The 22,967-nt window shown below is 40.0% G+C and overlaps 1 protein-coding gene across 12 annotated transcripts in view; it reads left to right on the top strand.

The window, feature by feature from the left end:
- LOC145983879 (adenosylhomocysteinase-like 1) overlaps positions 1-22,967 on the top strand; it is a 355,689-nt gene that overhangs the window by 266,005 nt on the left and 66,717 nt on the right. Inside the window, exon 2 of one of the 12 annotated variants that reach the window (XM_083116956.1) lies at positions 8,065-8,194. The exons of the other annotated variants lie outside the window; for them this stretch is intronic. Within the exon in view, the coding sequence (XP_082973082.1) occupies positions 8,129-8,194 (66 nt within the window). The 5' untranslated portion in view covers positions 8,065-8,128. The remainder of the gene's footprint in view (positions 1-8,064; positions 8,195-22,967) is intronic. 12 annotated transcript variants of the gene reach the window in all.

The raw sequence follows: 22,967 nt of genomic DNA, 5'->3' as shown, positions 1-22,967 counted from the left end.
CAGAAACAAACATCGGCCTACGTGCATTTAAACCTCAGGATTTGGAAGGTTACGCAAGACACTTTACCTTTCTTCTCAGTCACGTATTTTCTTACATAACTCTGTAGTATATAATTTCCCTGCAGCTCTTGTAAGCACGCTTTAAAGTTGTGCGTTCAGAGTACCTTGTGCACGTCCGGTGCAGAAACAATGTTGGTTCATTTCTTCAGTAAAACTAGGTAATAAGCAGCATGTTCGTGATATTCGGCCCTTTTCCCCCCTTTCATGCGCAAGCCATTACATTTTTGACGTTTTCTACGGTTTTGTCTCCAGGACCTCCCCGATGGCGTAGTGGTAACGTCGTCGCCTTGTAATGAAGGGGTTCCGGGTTCGATGCCCGGTGGAGGTGCATTGCACAGTGGTTCGCATCCCGCTTTAAATTGTTAGTCCAGTCCCGATTAGCCTATCTGTGCATAAAGTGAACTTAAAACGGCAATTCAAACAAGTTTTGTCCCCAGGATAGCAACCATGTTTGGTTGCCCTTCTACAACTTCGTCTTATAAATTTTCATTTCTGCAAAATCTTACTCCATTTAACTGTTATCGCGAAACTTCTATTGTCCTTGTAATAAATGATGAAAAATGGAGCAACTCGAACCTGGGACTCTGGCATTTCCTGCTAGTATCCACATTTTCCCAGCTTCATTGTATGATGAAGGATGACGAAAGGAGAAATGAAAGTTCCTGACAATAACCTTTAATGACTTTGAAAGACACAAAATATCCTATTGCCGACATTGGCATTCGAATCAATACATCTCCCAACGCGAATTCGCAGTTTAGTCTGATAGTGAGCTTGCGTAGAGCTTGTTTACCCCTTTAGTATCCTGAAGTTAAAAACTGAACCTGCTTTAACTTAGGTTGTCGATGTGGATTCTTAAAACTTAATTGTTACCTCCAGTAGACCATGGTGGCTTCAAATGTTGATTTATGAAGGTTACAAATCAATAATTCAGTTCTGCTTCTCAAACTGCCATTGGCCACATTCGGTTGCATGTCATCTCGTCGTCTTTAACAAAACCGAAGCGAACTGGCGACTAGTATCGTTACGATGTCATTGAATTTTCAGTATAAAGGAGCCAAACTTAAAACGGAAGGGTTTTTATCGCGGACTATCGTTTGAAACTGATCCACGAAATGCTTCCTTTTCAACGCATGTGCCTTTATGCATGTGCATTTCCATTTATATACTGCATGTACAGTCACGGACACTTCTGGGTTAGATTGTTACAACCCAGAGGTGTCCATGACTGTGCAGCATCGTTTCTCAACCTATGAGGCGCGACCCACTGCTGGGTCCCGATGGGGCGTTTTGTGGGTCGCAGAGTCGAGCTCGAAAATGTATTTACTGTGTCTTAAAACCTAGTACATTTAAATTAAAACGATATATTGTTTTAACAATTTAAATTCAACCCGTGGTGTCCGTAGTCTAAACTCTACATTTCCGTTATTCGCGCCGCTCTACCATTGCTTTTTACTGGCATCTTTATGATGTTTAACTCAAGGGAATCTGATATCTCTAGTTTTCACCTCGGTCACAGCAATGAGTTCTTAATTATCTGTGTGTCACATGTATGTCGACTTAAGGTGTCGCTTGATATTTCCAACCGATTGTGTGTATGCGGTTCCCGAGAGGTGTCAACTGTCACCATTTCACATTGCTATCGAGACTGCTTGGATTACAAAGATAAGTCAAGGTGGGCCCCGGACTGAAAAGGGTTGAAAATCACAGCTGTACAGGGTGGGATCGTACTCGGCCGGCATTATAGATAAGATCAAGCAGAACATGGCATAACCTTGAATTTTAGTATACGACCCGTTGGACAGCAGAACAAAGCCCATTAGTGATTTTGTTTTAAAAAAAATAGACCTATAGCGAATATTTAGGCGGCATTTCAGCATCGTATAACCCGGAAGTGTTCGAGTTCACAACGCTATCTATAATTGAGTCTAAAATTTTCAGATCACAGCTCCTGCAAGAAATGGCCAACTTTCAGGCAGAGGCCGAACTGTTCGGACACCCGAAGACATGGAACGAATTCGTGTAGCTGTCAGCCGTTGTCCCAGACTGATACGTTCTTGTAATAATTCACGCGTCGTATTATTATACTATTAATATTTAACTTAACAATACTCAGCGGTGAACGATGAGACTCGGTGAAGTACACAGACTCCTCTCAGGTACAGGGATAGTGTTAGGCAAAGACAATATTCACAGCACAGAGAAATAAAACCACATTACTGCAGTATGTATAAACTGAAAGGTTTTATTCTTTATTTATTGCAATTATAATGCAAATATACTTGAGACGAAGGCGAGGATTTCGCTTTGTCGATGAATTGATTCAACTAAAACGCATAAACTCAATGCGTGGCTATCGGCAAGCCTATGATCACATAGACCTAGCTTGCGCCCCGAACTACCACACCAAGAGATATGCAATGATAACTGAGCCAATATTTGCTCTTTAGCCTTTTATTTCCAAATTAATCCTTAGGCTAGCTTTATTATTTAACGTAGAATGGTTGCAGTATTGTGCATATCATCAATGCATGGCTATCGGCGTACCTATGATCACATAGTCCTAGCTTGCGCCCCGAACTACCATACCAAGATGTATGCACAACACCGAGGAGTTATTTTTAATTTTAAAAGCTTCGTCGATCCGTGGCGAAAAAGTGAGACATTTCTTACGCGATATCCTCGCTTTTATACTATTTCGAGAACACAGATTCAAGCACAGATGAATCACTCACTATTTACAAAAAGATTCTATCAACAAAACTGACATCTATGCATGTTTAGAAATACAAATTCGTATAGTGCACTCTCTCAAACAAAGGTACATTACATTACCCATAATGTAGCATAAAATACAATAAACAATAAACAAAAGATATACATTACAAACAAGGTGCATTATTACATATAATAACAAAGAAATTATGCTTTCCTTCACAAAAATAAATACATTAGTGACATATTTTCTACTGGTGACGTCACATAAAATGTGGATCATATCAAGACAATCTGCACGTTGACTAGCTTACTTATTTGCTGGATATGGCATGCAGACTTGAATTACCACTCCTATAAAATTGACATAATCCGGACTCCGTGGCGGAGTGGTAGGTAATCACAGCGCGCTACGAATCCTTCCTTGGGAATGAGTAGAGGCACATAATTTTGGTAAATAAAAAAGCAAAATTTCGGTACAAAAACAGTCAATTTCGGGTTCAAAAGCAGTAAATAAAATAAAATTTCGGTGTTATAGCGGTGAAAATTCGGATGAAAAGTGGTATATAAAAAGACATTTTGGTTTTAAAATTGTGAAATAATCTTAAATTTGATTTAAAAACTACACTTCTTACACAAAATTAACATTTCACTTGTAATAGCACATTTATGTAGTTATCAGGGTATTAAGTTTGTTTCTGTGTAAAGGAGCCCATTTGTGCTTCTCCAATATTAACAGCGGAATTAATCAATTTTCCGAAAATTGCATAACTCACAGAATAATTCAGACCTCAGAAGGTAAATAAACCCTAAATTTCATGTCTAAGAGTTTATTTCGCATTTTGCAGTTCATTTCGCATTATTTCGTGACAAAACATGGTAGCAAAATGCATCTCACACCTTTAAAAAACATGAAAAATTAACACTAGAATGTGTGGTTTGACATTTCGTTTTTATGTCAAAAACGAAATATCCATGCCTCTAGTAATGAGTGTTCTTTGTGAGTGTCCCTTCATCAATTTCATCATATCATCACGCATCCTCATCTTCGCGATCAGCCAGAATTGGCATAAATGCGAACTAAAATAATCCAAATCAATCAATCAAGTCCACTTTATGCAGTGAAAGGCTATTTGCGACTGGACCTACAGTTTAAAGTGGGATCCGAACCACTGTGTACCTCCACCGGATATCAAACCCGGGACTCCTTGATTACAATGTGACGACGATGCCACTACGCCATTGGCGACGCAAACTTAATTCAAGGGAATGATGGGGAAAAAATTAAAATTCCTCGAGCTACGTCACTGGGCGTCCGTGGCAAGTTTCATGAACAGAGTGCAAAAAGTGCATCACATTTCCACATATAACACTTGGAGAGTAGTATTTTTAAGAAGTAGCTTTTATATTCCGTTTGAATATGAATGACGATCTTGTGCCTTTTTAATTCACATTTTCAATAAATGTCAACACAAGGTTGACTGATGAATCTAGCAAAATGTTAATACTGCCCTACCCTGTATGTCTTGTTATGTAAACAACCTGATACACCATATATTTATGACATGAACGTGTACTAAGAATGCACAAAAAATTTTGTCTTACCACGTTGCTTGCAGAAAAACGTGGAATTGATCACTTATTATCCGTAGGTTTATTGCTGAGATATGAGAATTGATAATGAACTAAGTAAATATACAACAGATTAAAAATAACGAAGCACTTATGCTTTATATTCTTAAGGGATTCGAACCCAGTACCGGTTTTACAGTGACTTCTGGTAACCACTAACCACAAAGGTCTGTTTAGCGCACCTTTTTTTATCAGAGCACCGGACACTTTTTTTTTTTTACATTACTACAGCTGTAGTTTACAATTTTTCTTGTTTGTGAAACATTTGGTACACACGCACACTTGAAACATTCCTAAATAATATAAAAATTCATAGCCAAGCGCGCCAACCTGTGTTACAAAAATAGGTAATGCTGTCAACACAAGAAACAAGTGCCACCTGAGCAGCAAAATATCTCTGACACGGTTGTTCTTTTCATAACGTCAAGGACACTTCCCTGTAGTAACAACCCTATTAAAAGTCAGTCCAGTTCTTCGCTTAGTGTATTTAATAGTAAAGTTATCTTTAAGAACGTGCTCAAACTTCCGCCTTGGCTCCTGAAGTTCTGAAGACTCTGGGATAAGCTGCCACCTTCTAATCAAAGGGTTCCAAGTTCAATATCCGGTGAAGGAATCTTGTGTCTTATCACACTTGAAACTGTAGGTCCAGTTCAGCATACGTGGACTTAAACTTCACCAAACGTTCTTGGTTCAAGTTTGGGCATGGGTGATCCGTTGTTTTCCATTTTCATCCTCATTGTCGCGTTTAACCTACAAGAATCAAAAAGGGACGTTACATAACCAGAATGGAAATATTTTTGATTGGAAGTATATTTTGATGTGTGGTTCATGTTCATGTGTACATAAAAGTTTTGTCTTTTCCTTGTGCGTGTTTCCAAAGTTGAGTATTCTGTGATCTCTGTGAGCGTTTGTACTATGCCACGTAGAAAGTGGCTCGGCAGTTTTTTGATCAAGCTGCGACAATTAACAGTGGCGTTTATCGTAGATTGCATTTCCCAAATCTGTTTGGAATTTGATGAAATTACAAAAAGTAACCTGACCTAAAACTGTCCAAACCGCCATGAAATTTAGAGTGCAATTTATTACTATGTTCAATTATGCGCACGATACAATAAAACATGGAATGGATTTATCTTTCTGCACTTAATTTGAAAAATAATCGCGGTTACAGCAAGCTGTACTTTTCCCCTGACGATCTTAACAACTTTTACGGCTTTGTGGAAATTCTGAACAGTGTTACTCTATTGTATTTTACCAACCAACGCAGTTACTTTCTGAAGCAAATCTATTTTCAGCATTCGAGCGCTGTCGCTTTTGTATGAGCAAAATCATTCAACTTATTCTATTGATGGAGTGATTGATTTGGTTTATTTTAATTTGCTTTGCTGCCACTTTTGGCTAATCGCGAAGATGAAAATGAGTGATGATATGATGAAATTGATGAAAGGACTCTCACAAAGAACGCCGAAGCCGGGATTCGCGACAGGGTTGTTAAAGGTCCAGGAATTTTAAATAAATTCAATTCCGGTCCAGGACAGAAAATCAGCAAGCGTAAATACGTTCTGGACCGTAAAGAACCTTTTTATCTGTAAAGTATTTCAATTAGGTCCAGGAACCATTTTCCCCGATCAATTTAAATACGGTCCAGGAACCTTTTTTTCTGAATGAATTTAAATACGGTCCAGGAACCTTTTTTCCGAAACAATTTAAATTCGGTCTAGGAACCTTTATTCCAGGATCAATTTAAATACGGACCAGGAACCTTTATTCCGAATCAGTTTAAATAAGGTCCAAGTTCCGTATTGAAATGAAGCAATACGCAACTTGGATCGAATACGGACCTGACTATAAACAATTATCCACTTGTGAGCATGAAAGACTAACCCAGGTGCTGTCTCTCTCTAGAATCTAAGGTACAAGGTAGAAATGGGCGATACGCAAACGCTGCAGTCACGTTTGCCCCTCTCCATGTAGCCCCAGTTTCTCGCGCGCGTTCCTTCACTTGGTTGTAGCAACACTGCCTGCCCGTTCTTGTTGTGATATCTGCTGGGAACACAGCAGCCTCACGTTACCTCATCGACGGCTCCTATTGGTTGCGGTTCCTGGATCGGATGCCAGAGCAACACGTGACGAGTTTGTTTAAATTCAATGTGACGCCACACTAATATAGTCCATTGCGTTTTGTACAGTAACTCTTCCACAAGGGAGTTTTTGAACCTGGCCCACGAGATAACAACAGCGTTATGATTTATTCCCTGCCCTGTTTTCTACAACCGCAGTGTTGACATTCCAATGTAAAACGTACTTGCGGACATTTTTAGAAGGCAACATTTGATCTGTCAACCCTGGACCAGGAATTGTAAATAATTTCCAATTCCGGACTGGGAGAGAAAATCAGCAAACGTAAATAAGTTCTAGACAGTGTTAGAACCTTTTCATATTTAAAGCATTTCAATTTGGTCCAGGAAACTTTTTTCCGGATCAATTTAAATTCGGTCCAGGAACCTTTTTTCCCAGAATGAATTTAAATTCGGTCCAGGAATATTTTTTTCCGGAAGAATTTAAATTCGGTCCAGGAACCTCTTTTCCCGCATCAATTTAAATACGGATCAGGAACCTTTTTCAGGAACAATTAAAATACTGTCCAGGAACCCTTTTTCAATGTAAAAATACGCAACTTGGACCGAATTTAAATTGTGCTAGAAAAAAAGGTTCCGCTCCCTCAAAGGAATCCATTAGAATTTATGGGTTTCTGGACCTTTAGCAACCCTGATTCGCGCGCTACGACGCCAGGGTCCCGGGTTTGAGTGCAGGCCTGGGCAGGGTTGTTCTTTGTGAGCCTAAACTGTCAGGAAAACGAAGTAAAACAATACCAAATCATCAAACCCGGCCAGGATTCGAACCCGCTGCCCTTGGGTTCGAATTTATTCTAGAATTTGAATCCAGCGAGCTTGAAAACGAACAATGGAAGGGCTGAACATCGTGAACCTCCGCTTTGCACAATTTTTCACAAGCACGCTTACAATATTGTAATTTTATTTTTTTATTTTAAAATTTTATTGCCAAACCATCATCAAACCATCCCTTTTCCAACTGAAAATGGCTTCTTTTCGTCAAGATCATGCATCTGTGGAGCCGATGTAGATTTACTGTGTAGTTAGATGCGTATTAAAGTTTTTAAGGAAAGACACGTACCATTCTGTCTGGTATATTGATTACTGCTAAATATACCGCATATTGGAAGAATATGAAATTAGCGCTGTGTGCTTTGGCGTGCAGTGTGTCTGGCAAGATACGTTCAATCAATATTTTTTTTCTTTCATTCTTTGAATTCTGGGTAGGCGTTTGTGCTACATTTAACAAAGTAAACTTATTCTGAGCAGCAGAGTGCGAGAGGATGTGTGTGCAAGTGCATGCTGTGTGTGTTGAGTTGTTTGTTTACGAGACTGGAGGTTGATGTTGAGCAGTGATTGTAATCTGCAGAGAGGAAATTAGGTGCTCGGTTGGTGTGCCGGGCGACAGTTTGCCGCACGCAAGCAAGTCTCGTTTCAATCTGGGTCGCTTATTTGGGCGATGTTGTCCTTCAAGAATGCACGGGTCGGACGTTCCACCTCGGGTCGCGAAACGCACGGCTTCTTATGGTTGCAATTCTTTCAGTGCTGGAAGCTGCTCTCTTCTTCGGTGGTGTAACAATCCAACTTGTAGATAAACCGGAATTTCCATGCAAATAGGAGTCATGGATGCAGTTCGTTCCTTGAAAAGCCTCGTGGGCTTGGAAAGCAACAAGGTAGGTCTCTGCATATTTGTGTGTCTGTTGTGTGTGTGTCTCACTGTCTATCATTTAATAATATTTAAAAATTAAAACTGACACCTTATTTAATTTCATGAATTTTAAAAAAGAATCGAGAAAAATCGATTCGCCATTTGAATCTGTTTAATCTCAATGCACAGACTGAATTATTTGATACCGTTTGATTTTTTTAAAAAGGGTGGGGCGAAGTACCCATACATTCAGGGTTATGTGCTTAGTGCCCTGGTGCCATTAAAATAAACGAGAGCGTCAGATCCGCGGAATTTTACGGTGCTCCCGTTTTTCTTTAATTTCTATTGTTTTATTTCATAATTCAGTACAATACAATGAACAAATACAAAAGTAATAAAAGATGCATAGTGCATAAAGTGGACATTCGCGGTGCCGTACATGCGATCATATACTATATAAATGATGCATACACTACATCCGATATTCGGGTAACCAGAACAATATATTGGGTATTGTTAGTAGTTGAATTGAAGGTGGGTAAGGAAAGTACGCAATAAGGGTACATCTGAAGGTTGGAAGGTGATGTAGAAAAAATGTGAATGTGAGCTGATGTAAAGAAGGAATAAAGAGTATCTACTAGAAAAGCCAGAAAAAGAAAGAAAATAATAAAGTAAAATTAAAATCTAACTGGAACCAAACTTTTTAACTTATCCAAATTTTCTGAAGCTCCCAGGACTACTATCCTGAATATTCCGACACTAACTAATAATCAAGAATAACCAGTAATAACCATCCACGATACCATTTGATATTTCATGTAAACGTTAAACTGGTTAATTTTGAGCATATTGTGGAAGGCAGAAAGGGAATATGAGATTTGGAAGAGCAGCACAAAGCCGGACAAACACTTGAAAACATGAAGAAAGCTCAGTTCCAAAGATCATTCTCAGGAGACGAGGGACGGGTGTTGCTTCGACGGATGTTTGGTGGTGAAGATATATTAAGACTTAGCATAAACTTCCTGCCGTCATGGAATTCTGGAACTTCGAGGCCAAAATCAATCAAGTAGCGTGTTAATAATATTTACGGTAAATATATCGAACCAAATATTTAAGCTTTGAACCTTCGTGTACACTTTGCCTGTAATTCAGATACAAAAAAGGTTCAAAGAAACGCACGAATCATCCACAAGTATAGCACGCTTAAATATATTCGATATGTTAACGTGGAAAGAAACTTTACACAATATCGTCACAGAGAACCGCAATTTAAAATGAATAAAGAAGTAATTGGTTGCTATAAAAGATTTCTGAAGAGTTACAGATTGTGTCGTTAAAAATAAATGGGCATTTGAGCCATTACTATAATTCAACAGACTTCCTAAACAATTTTAATGACTATATTTTAGCTGTCACTCGGCTAGAAATTACATATGGACGAATTGCCTTCCAAAATTGCCGTAGGAGGGCAGATTGAGAGATGAGGAGGATGCTCTTAGCTTATAGTGTGCTGTTTAACAGCTTCCTTTTAATGGCTATGTTACTTACGTTAGTCGCCGAACAGACGAGTGACGAGCCTGCGATTATTTTGTTTCTCGCGGGTTATGGGGCACTTCACGGCGGGCGATGAACGAGCACTTCGTCGTCCTGGGTTTAAGATTATTGGATATGAAGCTGTTATTGGGACGTTGCAATAAAAGCTCGTGTTGCCCGGCCTAGTTTTAAGTCCATTTTATGCACAAAATGCTCATAGAGACTGGACATAAGGTAAAAGTGTGCAGTGTGCGAATGAAAACAAAACATTTTATTCCCCTCAAAGAAAATTGGATTGAAAGCATTATAAATCACCATTTAACAACTATGTAACAGACACAACTGAACAATCATTCGTGTCCATTAATGGTCCAGTCACCAAAGATGTCCCTGCCGAAAAGTATGCAGCCTTGTAGATTAGAGGCCATTCCGCAATTCACAAGAAACTTGTAGGTAGGGGTAAATGAACATTGTTTTAACCTGGCAATAGAAATTTGGTCAAATTTTTGGTGTTATTAGTTCGATAGCTCTTTTTGTGTACGAGGGAGTTTGTGTTTTTCTTAGAATGTAAATATATTGTTCCTATATTATGTATAAATGTTATCATAATTGAGTGTTTTCAAAACGTTGGCCATGCATTATCCTAGTGAAGGGCCCTTCTGTCAATAATATGAATCAGTTATGTCTCAAAATTATATTTATCCCTACCCCCAGCACCAGGGGTTCCGGCCTGGTCATGGGTGTTCTTTGTGAGTGTCCCTTCATCAATGTCATCACTCATCCTCATCTTCGCGATTAGCCAAAAGAAAGAAGTAAATTAAACCAAACCAAATTAAGCGGTTTGATATCCGATGGAGGCACATAGTGGTTTGGATCTCAATTTAAACTGTATATCCAGTCCCGATTAGCCTATCTGTGCATAAAGTGGACTTAAAACAAAATATTAAGTGGAATGCAACATTTGGCAGCTTCATCTGGTTAACGCAGAAGAAAAGAAAGATCTGCTGTATGAAAATCGGGTGTCAAAATTATTTTTTGTAACTCCTCCCTTTTGTATCTAATATGATTTCCATTGCTTCTACGAGGGTATTAAAAAAAAAAAATACACCCGATTGTTGTAGGTCAACAAATTTGTATTGGTGTATGCATGATGCTACACTAGAACGCACATATCTTGCACTGTTTTCCCACGCAGTCGCCTAGTTGTTGTAAACATTTGTTGGGATGCACGACTAACCGTTCGATTCCTTGAAGATAGAAATCTGCTCCCTGGTCGTAAAACCATCGTAGAACTGTTGTTTCCCCCTGCTCATCATTGGCAAATCATTTTCTTCCCGGCTTCAGCTTACGAGAAGGTGAAAATCGCACGGAACAAGATCAAGACTGCATGGGGCATCGCGTTGTCTTCTGTGATCGACGTTGATGGCCTTTGTCGCTACGACGAAACTGACCCACTAAAGTCCGCACGACGAAAGAACCAACTTGGAATTCTATTTTTGCCTTTTTGCTTCGGAACGTTTGGAGGGTCGCAGGAACCCTTGAACCAATCACGTTGATCCCGTTGCCATGGTGACGGGAAATTTTGTGGTATACTGCATTGCCAAGCTTATGGCTTCGAACAACAGTTCGGTGTCCAACAGCCTAACGGTCGCCGCTGGTTAGCAAACGAATAGGTCTCCGATTCTCATTCTCTTCCTGCACTGTGACCGACGGGTACATGTTGACAGCAGGTGGTGTCATTACGACTGGGCAACACCGCTTTTTGCACTTCGAAACTCCCACATGTCGTGACGAAGAGTGGTAGGTTCTTTCATCGTGCGGTCTTTAGCGAGACACGGATATGAACTTCATTCCGCGCATGCGCCATACTAATTGCGCAATTCTATTACGACGCGGCACCAGGTGTAACTTTCCCTCATGTAGTGTCAATATATTCTCAATATTGGTGTGTGTATTCAAAATTACAGGATGCCCCACTACTATCTCTACAGCTGTAAGCCTCGAAAAAATTTAAATTCCATAATGCGGCAGCTTTCGCATGAAAGATATACATACATATATATATTTTTTAACTTGGATTTGAAGTGAGCAGAGATTGTGGATCGTTATGACTCAATTCCTGAAAAATGGATACTCCACAGGAAAAGGCACAATGATTCATATTGTCATGTGGAAAAATGCCACCGCCACAGCGTTCATATTGAGAATGGCGTTTGAAGTGTATGGGCCGTCAGAATTCTATTTTCAAGAATTGTAGCCTCGTCACCAACAACTTTCGCATGCCAACTGAAATCCACCTGAAAAATCATTTTCAGAGTATACTATTTCGTAAAAACCTTCATTACTGTTGTTTCACTTTTTTTAAAAAAAAAAAAACAACAACAAGGGTTACAATTATACAGAGAACTTGGAGTATACCCTGTGCACGAAATACCAGCGGCGGCTCAAAGGGTAGAGCTGCCGTGCCATGGCACTACCCTCAGAAGAAACGAATACCTCGCCAAGTATTGTTAAATGAATACATTGATAGTTTACAGACAAGGAGATTCGAATCTTGCAGTTGGTCAAGCTGACGTGACGACCGCCCCAACCTCCTCACTGCATCGCCAGCTGTTTCGTTCGTACCCTCGTGAGGAAACAGTCCGTGCCGCCCAAGAGCTTGCCTAACCCATGGACCTAACCAAGTTGACACACGTGCAGAGGGTTGAAGAAGTCTCAGCGAGGAACATTTCCACCGTGAGCCGAGAACAAAGTGTCAGGGGGCGGGGTTAGCCAATAAGAAACCGTGCCCGTCTTCGCCTGGCACGGCGAGGTAATTTTCGCAGTGTTTTATTTATTTATTTAGCAAAAGATCCTTAACAGAACCAATAGTTCCAATTACAAAGAATCATATTAAAAACATTTACAATAAAGATTAAATATACAAAAATACAAAAATACAGAATTACAATATTACAAAATACAAAGCAAAAGATAAAAATGATAAAATTGACACAGTTGCCACCTTCAGAGAAAAGTCGCTAAATACGACTGATTTGTAAGACCCGTTGGGGAAGTAATTTCTGCCTACTTTGGAGAAACGAACCTAGTATTTTTCCAAAGTTAAATGAACATTTTTGATAATAGATAGATGCACCAAGAGGGCCATTCACACTTCTTTTTAAAAATATAAAAGTAAAAAAATCCTATGATGATGCGAGTTTCCTTTGGCATTTCGACAATTTCTTTTCATAACAAAGATATTTTCGACATCCAGTTAGAATACGTCTTCATGGAGGAGGAAAAGGTGATAGGATTTGTTTTTCCTTACATCTTGTAATTGTTATATTTTTAGGGAAGTGTCCTGTAGTATATGACGATAGATTAGTGAGTGAAGATGAATCGGATTAGTAGATAGATTAGTGAGTGAAGATGAATCGGATTAGTACGTTATTACTTAAACACACGTTGTTTTCCACGTTACCAAACGAGGATAAACATCTTGGCCAGTGGCGCAACCTCAAGGAGGGGGCGGTGGGGGGGGGGGGGCATTGCGGAGGTTGATTTTTATTTTCGATTTCTTGATCACGTTGGCACTACCCATCATACTTGCCGCCACTGCGAAATACTATTCCCATATATATCCCCCCGTTTCCCACCTCGGGTTCGAGTTCACTTTCTAAGCAAATGAGGCAAGCGGTCACTAGAAAACAAGAACACATAGTGGCATCTGTTATCAGCTAGAGTTTCCTTGTTACCCAGTATCCTCAACTTCTGCAGAAAACAATGTAATTGAGGAAACCAAATGGGAAGAGCAATTTAACTCGAACATGTTTCCCACTAATTTGCATTATTATTGTATATGCCGCCGCTGGCCTCGTAAGTTCCACTTGAGCCAAGCTGTAGTGTTGAGTCATCGCATCCTGTTTTCCTTCAATGATACTTCAGAATAAAGTTTGAAACGCACTAAACACGGTGCAGGCCAAGGACACAGGTTAAATTTAGGAATTTTTTGCCCACCCAATGGCTCTTACGAACTCGCGTTATAGTGTATTTTGCTGGTTTATGAGGACCTTTTTATTGGGCTTGGGTTCATAACAAGATGCAACTGTGGTCTTTACCAAGGTGCAGCACATAATCGTTTAACAAATAATACTGCGCAAAAATGTTGTAAAATAACAAAATTGCTTTCAAGTAATTCAATCCGTCGAAAATCTTTTCGAAGACCAATTTGATAGGCTTCATTATTCTTTCGTTCTAAATAATCAATGTTAATATGTTGTTGATAAAGACGATGCTAACAATTTTGACTGGAATATATAATAAGAGAACATCTAAATTGTTTGTACAGTCACGGACACTTCTGGGTTGTAACAATTGCATTGAGAGCTAATGGTAGCGTCACAATACATAAGTGTCCGTGACTGTACAAACACAATCAAAATAATCCAGCATTTGGAGATTTACCAGAAGTTTCTTATCGATTGGAGAACATTGTAAGAAGCGTCAGTAAAATTGTAACATACAATACCTAACTAAACAATACATACCAGATTTTAAAATTGATGCTGTATTTGGTAAAAGGATGACCGCAGATAGTAAGTTTTGCCTCAGAGAAGACAACGATTCCATAGACCTTGGGCTCGTAGCACTCAAAATAAAACATTTCTAAGGTCTCTAGTGCGTCAGCACCGGCGCCCTGCCTTCTTCCGTTGTTCATTGATTAATTTGATTCATTTTACTTCGCTTTTCTGCTGCCACTTTTGTCTAGTCGCGAAGATGAGGATGAGTGATGATATGATTAAATTCATGTAGGGACACTCCCAAAGAGCACCCATGCCCAGGTCGGGATTCGAACCCAGGATCTCTGTCGTCGTAGCGCGATGTGCTAACCACTCCGCCACGAAGGCCGGTCTTTCTTGCGTGGTGGGTACGCGATGGCTCCGAAAAGACAAGTTCCCGTTTGGTCTTCATGAAACTAAACGAGCCGATTGGAGGGATCTTTGAATTTGAATTTAAAATTTTGGGTGCGTCAGCACTTAGGCCATTTTGAACTCGTCACATTACACGGGGTCCAGCCCCTTACCGTAACTAAAATAGCATAATTGCAATGTCGTGTTACTAAAATCTTAAAATATTCTGACTTCCGTTAAGAGCTGAGGCTGTAAAGGGGCACTCATCACACATAAGGACAAAAAAACCAGGACAACACACAGAATTATACTGGCCGTAAGGCCAGACACCAGAGCCTCGTTAGTCTGCAAAATGCAGTCCAGGGTATACTACGTGGAAACTTCGCCCCTTGCACCCCGATTGGAGGGATCTGTTTTCCATCAACAAAAAGCCCGGAATTCCTGTGTGAACGGACAAGTAGAGTGAGTTCTAAGGTCATCTATTTCTTTGTTTTGCGCTCCTGAATTATTTGCGAATCGAATATGTCATCTATATTTTGTTTTCTCACCCTTGTCGCTGGATCACACGGAGCTGATTTACAATGCCGTGATGAACGATAAACCATTGATAGGTCTACTATTATTTTATTCTACTTTTCTACATGGCATAAACTGAGCGCCTTTGAGCAGATTGCAGACAATGAGCAAAAGGAAGAACACTAAGTTTTGCATTACAGTAAACAAGGAATATATATATTATGTATAACGTGAATCGTCTATGCCATATGGTTCGGATCCCACTTTAAACCTTAGGTCCTGTCCCAATTGGTCAATTGTGCATAAAGTGGACTTAAAACAAAAACAAAAATTCAATCAATCAGTCAAGTCTCTGGACTCTCATTTCTTCCTTTTCTGCGTATTTTTTCTCCCGAGGAGAAAATTCTATAACTTTAAATTTAAAATTTTTGGAAAGCTTTTATTTTTCTACAGTACTATTACTCTTGAATCGAACACACGCTTGGTCATTGTTTCGCCTACTCAATCAAGGGCTTACTAATTGAAAGAATGAAAGTATTACTTTAAAGAAGGAACCTGAATCTTTCTCCACTCTAACGTAAAGCAAATAATACATTATGTAAGCCAACCAAATAACTAGAAAGTGTTTAAATCTCGAGACACCTCCCAGATGCCTGGAGAGCATTCTAATTATGAGTAATTGCTTGGAGCCAGTGGCGTACCCAAGAGGGTGGGGGTTGGTGGGGGTCATCAACCCCCTTTGGCCCAGTATTTCTAATTAAAAGAACATCAAAGTCAGGAAAAGATGTCAAAATTAGGTCTGAGTACTAAAAAAATATACGTAAACCCTCCCCCAATTTAAAAAAATCCTGGGCACGTCACTGCTTGGAGCTGTATGTTTTCAGAAAGAAAGTACTGAAAAAATTACCAGCATTGTAAAATGAGGGTCCGGTCTTGTATATTGACCCTATTTGTGGTCAGTTATGCAAGGAAGTAATAATTGTCCTGTTTGTTATAGACTCCAACACTGTTAATCACTTTCAAAGGTTTCTGTAGCTGGAGGAACGGAGCTCCTTTCGGCCGTGTGGGCTGTCAGTGTAAACAATGTTCTCGTTCCACGTCCCTTGAAGAATGCATGTTCGTCGTAGCAGCTGTGGTCCCGTCCTGATTGCCGTCGGTGAAACCATGACAGGAGATTGATACTTCAAGGGCGACGCATGACGACAAACGCTTGTGCTAGTTTCATGTTAGGATGAGCGGTTGCAGGATGTTTGTGCTCTCCCCCAATGGGATTGTAATAACCAGCAGCAGAAGCCTTGGAAGTGAATTGATAGTTTTGAGAAAATTGTGCGGATGGCCTTGAATGTGAACGTTGCAATGAGGAAGACCAAGCACAAAATACAAACCGTTAAGTTCCTGTATCAAAAATAGGAATCGTGTTTGGCACGGCCGACCAGCCGGATATATCCAGAGCTGTTTTGCGTGGTTGTGTGTTGATCTGAAATGTAAATTATAGTCGCACGTGGCCATAACGACAGTATATGAAATTTTAGTCACGGGCGTAAGGTCCACGAAAAATTTTATAGTTGATCATAACATGAATTCAATACCAGCTTCTCAAGCTTCATTGTGACTAAACGCAGGGCCATGAAATTAGGCTGGTGGCGGAAGTTCGCGCTGTTGCCACGTCGGAGCACACCCGTGTGTTCGGAGGTTTAAGAAAATGAAAGATTTCGTTGTAGAGTTGCTCTTTGTAATCCATATCATACAAACTGACAGTAGTTGCTCGAAAGGACAGGGATGACACAAAAGTGCCCTGGAGAGAAGTCGGCTTGACGCTCGAACTAAGCAACGCAGCCCGGTTGACGTTGCCACACAATGCGCCGGAACCAGCGACTTGTCCCGCTTTCCCTATGGTTTTCCCATATGTGGCACGAGCGCAATTCTGCCCAGCCGCCTATTTTCATGGCCGTGCGTTTAGTGATTTTTTTTTTCAACTGCAGTGTTATGGTATCAAGAATTTAAATTTGTGCCTTTTTGTCATGAGGTTCTTGACGCATTTAACAGTCAGCGAGTAAAGATTGTGTGAGATATAAAAATAGAGTGATTAATGTTTCGAACCAACGAATCTCTAATGAATTGGACACTTTCCTTCGTTGAAGATTTCGTCGGCCTCCGTGGCGGAGTGGTTAGCACAGCGCATTACGACGCCAGGGGTCGGATCCCGGCCTGGACATGGGTGTCCTTTGTGAGTGTCTCTTCATCAATTTCATCATATCATTACTCATCAACATCTTCGCGATTAGTGGCAAAAAAGCGAAGTAAAATAGACCAAATCAATCAATCAGTTGAAAGTGGCTTGACATACTCCCCAGTCTCTCTTCAATTTTTATTGGGTCGTGTTACCTGTACCTTGCCAGCACATTAAGAGTAATTACATAAAATAAAATATGCACAACAAAACTTTTATATGATGTAGTATTATATTCCAGTTAAATGACAGTTCATAATTACTTAACTGCCCTACCAGTAATCCCATTGTGATCTCTCTTTCCTGAACTTCACCGACTAGAAGTGACATTATATAAGTAGATTGTCATTCATAATTAACGTTACGTTGTCGGTTCCTTCACTTCAGACGAGATAATTCTGTCTCATTGTTCACTTGCTTTGTTTTTATTCAGTGAGCCGGCCACTGCCTTGCAGAAATCCTTTAATTCGCTGTTTTAGAAGTAAAATCAATAAGCCATTAGCACCAAACGGAGCGAAAATATCGGGAACTTTTCAGCGCGAAGCCCTGTCTGAGCTGATTTAAGTAGCACGTGATTCTGAGAATCAGTTTGTATTCTAGTAAAGCGTGCTCCGGTGGAAGAATCAGTTTGGTGGTCCATGGGAATTATTTACTTCCGTTCAGAGCATAGACGAAGCCTCTTGGAAAGCAGTCTTTTTTTTTGTTTGTTTTATGTCCACTTTTACGCTCAGACAGGCTAATTATCACAGGACCTACATTTTAAAGTAGAATCCACTATGTACTCAACGGCGGTGGTAGAAGTTGGCATTGAAAATTTGTTATTAAAATACACTTATCGCCGTAGAGTTAGGCAACACACACAACGCCTTGCAGGGAAGCAATTATTTCAGGATCTAGGTGTTCCATTTTATTACCGATGACTGTACCTCCACCGGGTATCGAACCCGGGACCCCTTGGTTACAAGGTGATGACGTTGCCACTACGCCATCTTGGAGGCCTACCTTCTCTTTTGTCTTGCGTTAAGAAAAAACTATTTTATCAGTTGCTAAATCTTACTCATAATCAGTTCCTAATACTCGTTTCCCATGCTCAGGCCGGGATTCGAACCAGGACGACTGGCGTCATAGCGCTCTGTGCTAACCACTCCGCCACGGAGGTCGTCGACAAAGATGATAATGAGCAATTTGACATCACTGTATTCGTTCTTTTATTCTACATGAATGCTTTTTTACCAATGGAATTGTACTGATACTAGAGCAGATGTTTTCCTCCGACTGTTGGCGTTTCTGTTTCAATATTTTCGACCACACACTGCGGAAAATTTGATGAATGAACATGATTGGAAAGATTATTCCTGCCGTTGGCCGTTCCGTTGTTCCGATTTACTTTAAAGTGTAGGTCCTGTCCCGATTAGCCTGTACGAGAGTAAAATACAACTATATGTCCTCGATCCACGTTCCTTCGGTTTCAAGGTATGCGCGGCATAATCTCCACGAACGTGCTTGTTTCCGGCTGGTTTTCAGTGGTGTTATCGAAGCTCGGTTTTAACGATACGACTGTTTGAAGGACAAAACATGTTTTAACGCCCTTCTGCAAGGCAGGCATACAAAGTTGCGTTATCTTTTGTAGTTTATGTCGTAGTAAAAAACCGATTGGTACTCTAGGATGATTGAAGGTTGACATCGGCTTTCGTAGGGAATCCTTTGTGTTTGTGCTGGTTTTAAAAGCATTGTGCCCATAACGAATACATCCATGTAAGAGATCTTACGCCCCTTTTTATGGTACTTGTGTGATTGTTTTCAGTTTGCTAGAAAAGCGTTAGGCAGAAGATGAGATGTCAGTTTTGTCCATAAATATTACGTATAATTGATGCAAAAATAATGGCCGATTTTGAACGGCAAGTTTGAAATACTATAGCTTGGCTCAAACTTATTTTTATATCAAAATATAAACCGTTACAGTCAACACATTTTGGCAATGAGGACCGAATTTATTTATTCCGGTAGCATAAAGTTCCTGGCATCTGGAGTCGACGAACTCTGGGGAGGCGTTTTCGACAGCATCCTGGTTGTTGAAGCGTTTCTCTCATGAGAAGTTGTCGAGATGCTTGGAGAAGTGGCGGTCGGTTGGCGAGAGGTCCAGTGAGTATGGTGGATGAGGCAGGGTTTCATAACCCAATTCGTTCAGCTTCTGCACGATTTCGAGAGCGGGATATATAAAAGTGAACCTCATCATCAAAGGTTCCGGGGTCGACTCCCGGCCTGGACATGAGCCTATCTGTGGGAGCATCGCTTCATCAATTTCATCACACATTTCATCTAATCATCATTCATCCTTGTCATCACGGTTGACCAGCAATGGCAAGCAACGTACAATAAGAAAAATACAAAAAGAAATATATAATGAAGGTGATGCTTTCTGAAAACCTTCACCAGATATCTCGAAATCTTGGTTTCTTAGTTTTTGTGTTGAACGGTACTTTTGTATAACTTTTGATGAAACCAAATTGCAAATTGTATGTAATTAAAAATTTTGCGCAGTGTTGTTATATAATGGACTGTAAGGTCAACATTCACTATTAGCTTTGATTGTGACATTGAGACATCTTCCCTCATAACCAAGTGATTGACTTATTTTGTAATTAATTCCATTTAAAACTGCAGGATCACGATTAGCCTCTGTGCAGAAAATGAACTTTTCCAGACCATAAATCATAATTTAAATGAACCTTGAAACAGGATTTAATTATATTCTGTGGTTTATTGCAGCGACAGCTGGTTTCCGAAATTTGTAATGTCCCGTATTTCCCTTAATATGCAGCTGTAGGTGGTAGACCGCTTGAACTTTTCGTCTGCTTGCGTCAGGTAGATCAATACGGCAGCGCTACTCGTCTTGCACTTCCACCGAACGAGCAGCCAACTATTGGAACTGTGGGCAAAGTTGAAATTGGTATTTTTAAAACAAATGACTACAGAGTTTGCCGGTTTTTTAAAAAATTTAATTACAGATTCTCTTCAGAGAACGTAGTCTAATAAAATATAATTTCAATCAACCTTTATTAGTTATATTTCTAAACAATATAGAAGTGTAATTAGTATAATTTTGGGAAAGCTACTTTCACTTGTTCTGAGAAGGACTTATACTAATAGCATATGTAAATCTAATTGTAAGTGTTATCAATATTATAATCTTTATAAGTTTCCAGTGTGTGTATTACAGACTTCCGTGGTATAGTGGGTAGCATAACATCCTGCCAAGCTGTGTTGCTGAATTCAAATATGACATTGATGATTTTTAAATATGTTATCTCATGTATACAATCAGCCCATTATCGGATCGATATTAACGTAGAGGTTAACAAGTGGATTAAAATAAATTTAAAAGGAATTAAAATACAAAAAAGCATGTTGAATTGTTCCTCACATGTTCTGCTTTACACACACACAGCATTGATGTATTGGGAGGTTATTATATATTATAGGTTACTGTTAATTTCTCAATACATTAATATTTGTTCGAACCTTTCTGCATTATTTTATGGCATGTATATGCTTGCTAGTAAGGTATCGCCATGCCAAGGGTTTAAAAGAACAGTCTAATGTCTGCGTCTACACATACCAGCATAAAATTATCCCCTGTGCATTGCACCGTGTCGTAGGCTATGTGGGGGTACAAACCCCAACATGCTCGATCTTGACCGTAGTGGAGATGATGGGATCAGCATTACACTTCGGTCGCCTTTGCCCTCTCCCCAGGTTCCTGTTGAGAGGCTGGATGAACGCCAGAGCCCTTATTCGTGGACATCGCCCACCTCGGGTCTCCTACGGAGCAGTCGGATGCCCTACCGACTGGCCATCGCATAGATATTGTAGACTTCAAAACAAGTAATGCTTGTTTCACCCCACTGGCGTACGCAGGGGGGCCTGATGGGGCTGCAGCACCTCCAGAAATTTTGAAAAAATATAAAAAAATTCAAATAAAAGCATTAAAGGACTGGAGAAAAACTAAATTGGTAGATGCAAGCTTCCCTTAAAATGACCCCTGAATACTATTTTTGTCTTTGAGCAACTGTTTAAATTTGGCTAAAGAAAACTTTAATTACGAAATATCTTGCAGTGTATCCCCCCCAGAACGGAGCAATATAACCCACTTTTACAATGCCGGTCCCCTCCGAAAAAAAATCTGTGTACGCTAGTGTTCCGCACACTGGAATATAATTTTTATATTGTTTGGTTCTTGACTTCTATAACTCCCTTCTACTAGGCTACTAGGGTATTCAATGCCACGGTGTTTACGTAACACGTGTGTACTACGTTGTGTGGAAGCACAAGCACTACTGTAAAAGAACGTCATTGGGTAATGGGGGTTGATGGCAAAGTTCACGGTGCCTCGAGTAGATCAGAAGTAGCCTATCTTCATAAATTGCAATTGATCTCAACCAGAACTCCTTGTAGCCAAGCACAGACTAGTTTTCAAAACACATGGGACAGGTACTTTGTTCGGTAGGAATTTCCCAGCAACTATTGCAAGATTGTAACAATGAAATCGTTACTTGAAGTTCAAAAGTTTATAATTTGTTAGCGATCCCTGTTTGAAAGTATGAAATTTCCATTGTGGCTACTGGTAGATTCACTTCTTTTCGAAAGATTCTTAACAATTCGATGTCGGAAAGAAACCAGTTTCGATTGTGCTAGTTTCACGATATACGGCATTGTTTGTTCTCCCGCATGTTGTTTCTTCTGTCGACGTTTTTCCACTTGCAGTTGTACGTTTGAAAAGTTCCAACGCCAAGCAGCAGATCGAAGTTTGATGTTGGATCCAGTTTTGTAGGATGTCCGTTTCATCACATCATCATTTAGTCTGAGTTGCTGTCCTATTTTGACTCTTCCAGGAAGTTTCTTTCGAATCTTGATCGCGACGGTTTCCAAATTGGGGAGAAAACTACGAAATCGGGTCCTGGGTAAGTGCTTCATTTCACACAACGCCCTTGTGGCTTAGTGTTGGTACAACAATACAGTGTCATGGACGTCCGGAAGGGGAGGCAAGGAGGGGTACGCTCCCCTCCCTGGAAAATGAATGTCCACCTAAAAATTATGTTTCACACATAATTTCATTTCAGTCAGTAATTTATGTTAATTATTATAAATTCGTTGAAGAGAAATGATAATTTCTGACTGAAATAGTGTTTTTGAGGGGATATCACTATTATGGGGCAAAATATGCCTCCTTTACCCCCCGGAAAAAAATTACCTTGCTTGCCCCTCCCTGGATAAAATCCCGCGGACGTCCATATACAGTGTGTGTCGCAGCATCTGTTTTGCAGTTATCGAGAGGAAGGAGTTTAAGGAAATGAAATAGTGCATCCTCGTATATTCAGGAATTGGCGGATCTTATCCGAAGTGTTTTGGCGCCTTTTGCAACGTCAGTGCGAATGCCGGGATTGTTCCCTAAAAAGACATCTGGGCCGTTTCCTTTCATTCCCAGGATTCTTCTGTGGCTGCATCGCCTTACTTTATTGTTGCGGTAAGCTAACGATAAAAGCACGCGCCGAATTTATCCCTAATAAATAGATCTACTACGTCTATTGCATTGGGCAATATCATGCATGATTTGTGATGTTTCTTGT

This window comes from Lepisma saccharinum, chromosome 2 (genome assembly GCF_977018435.1).
Source record: "Lepisma saccharinum chromosome 2, izLepSacc3.1, whole genome shotgun sequence".
Lineage (NCBI taxonomy): Eukaryota > Metazoa > Arthropoda > Insecta > Zygentoma > Lepismatidae > Lepisma > Lepisma saccharinum.
Note: the sequence above shows the minus strand (reverse complement) of the source record. Positions and strands in the feature narration are given on the sequence as shown.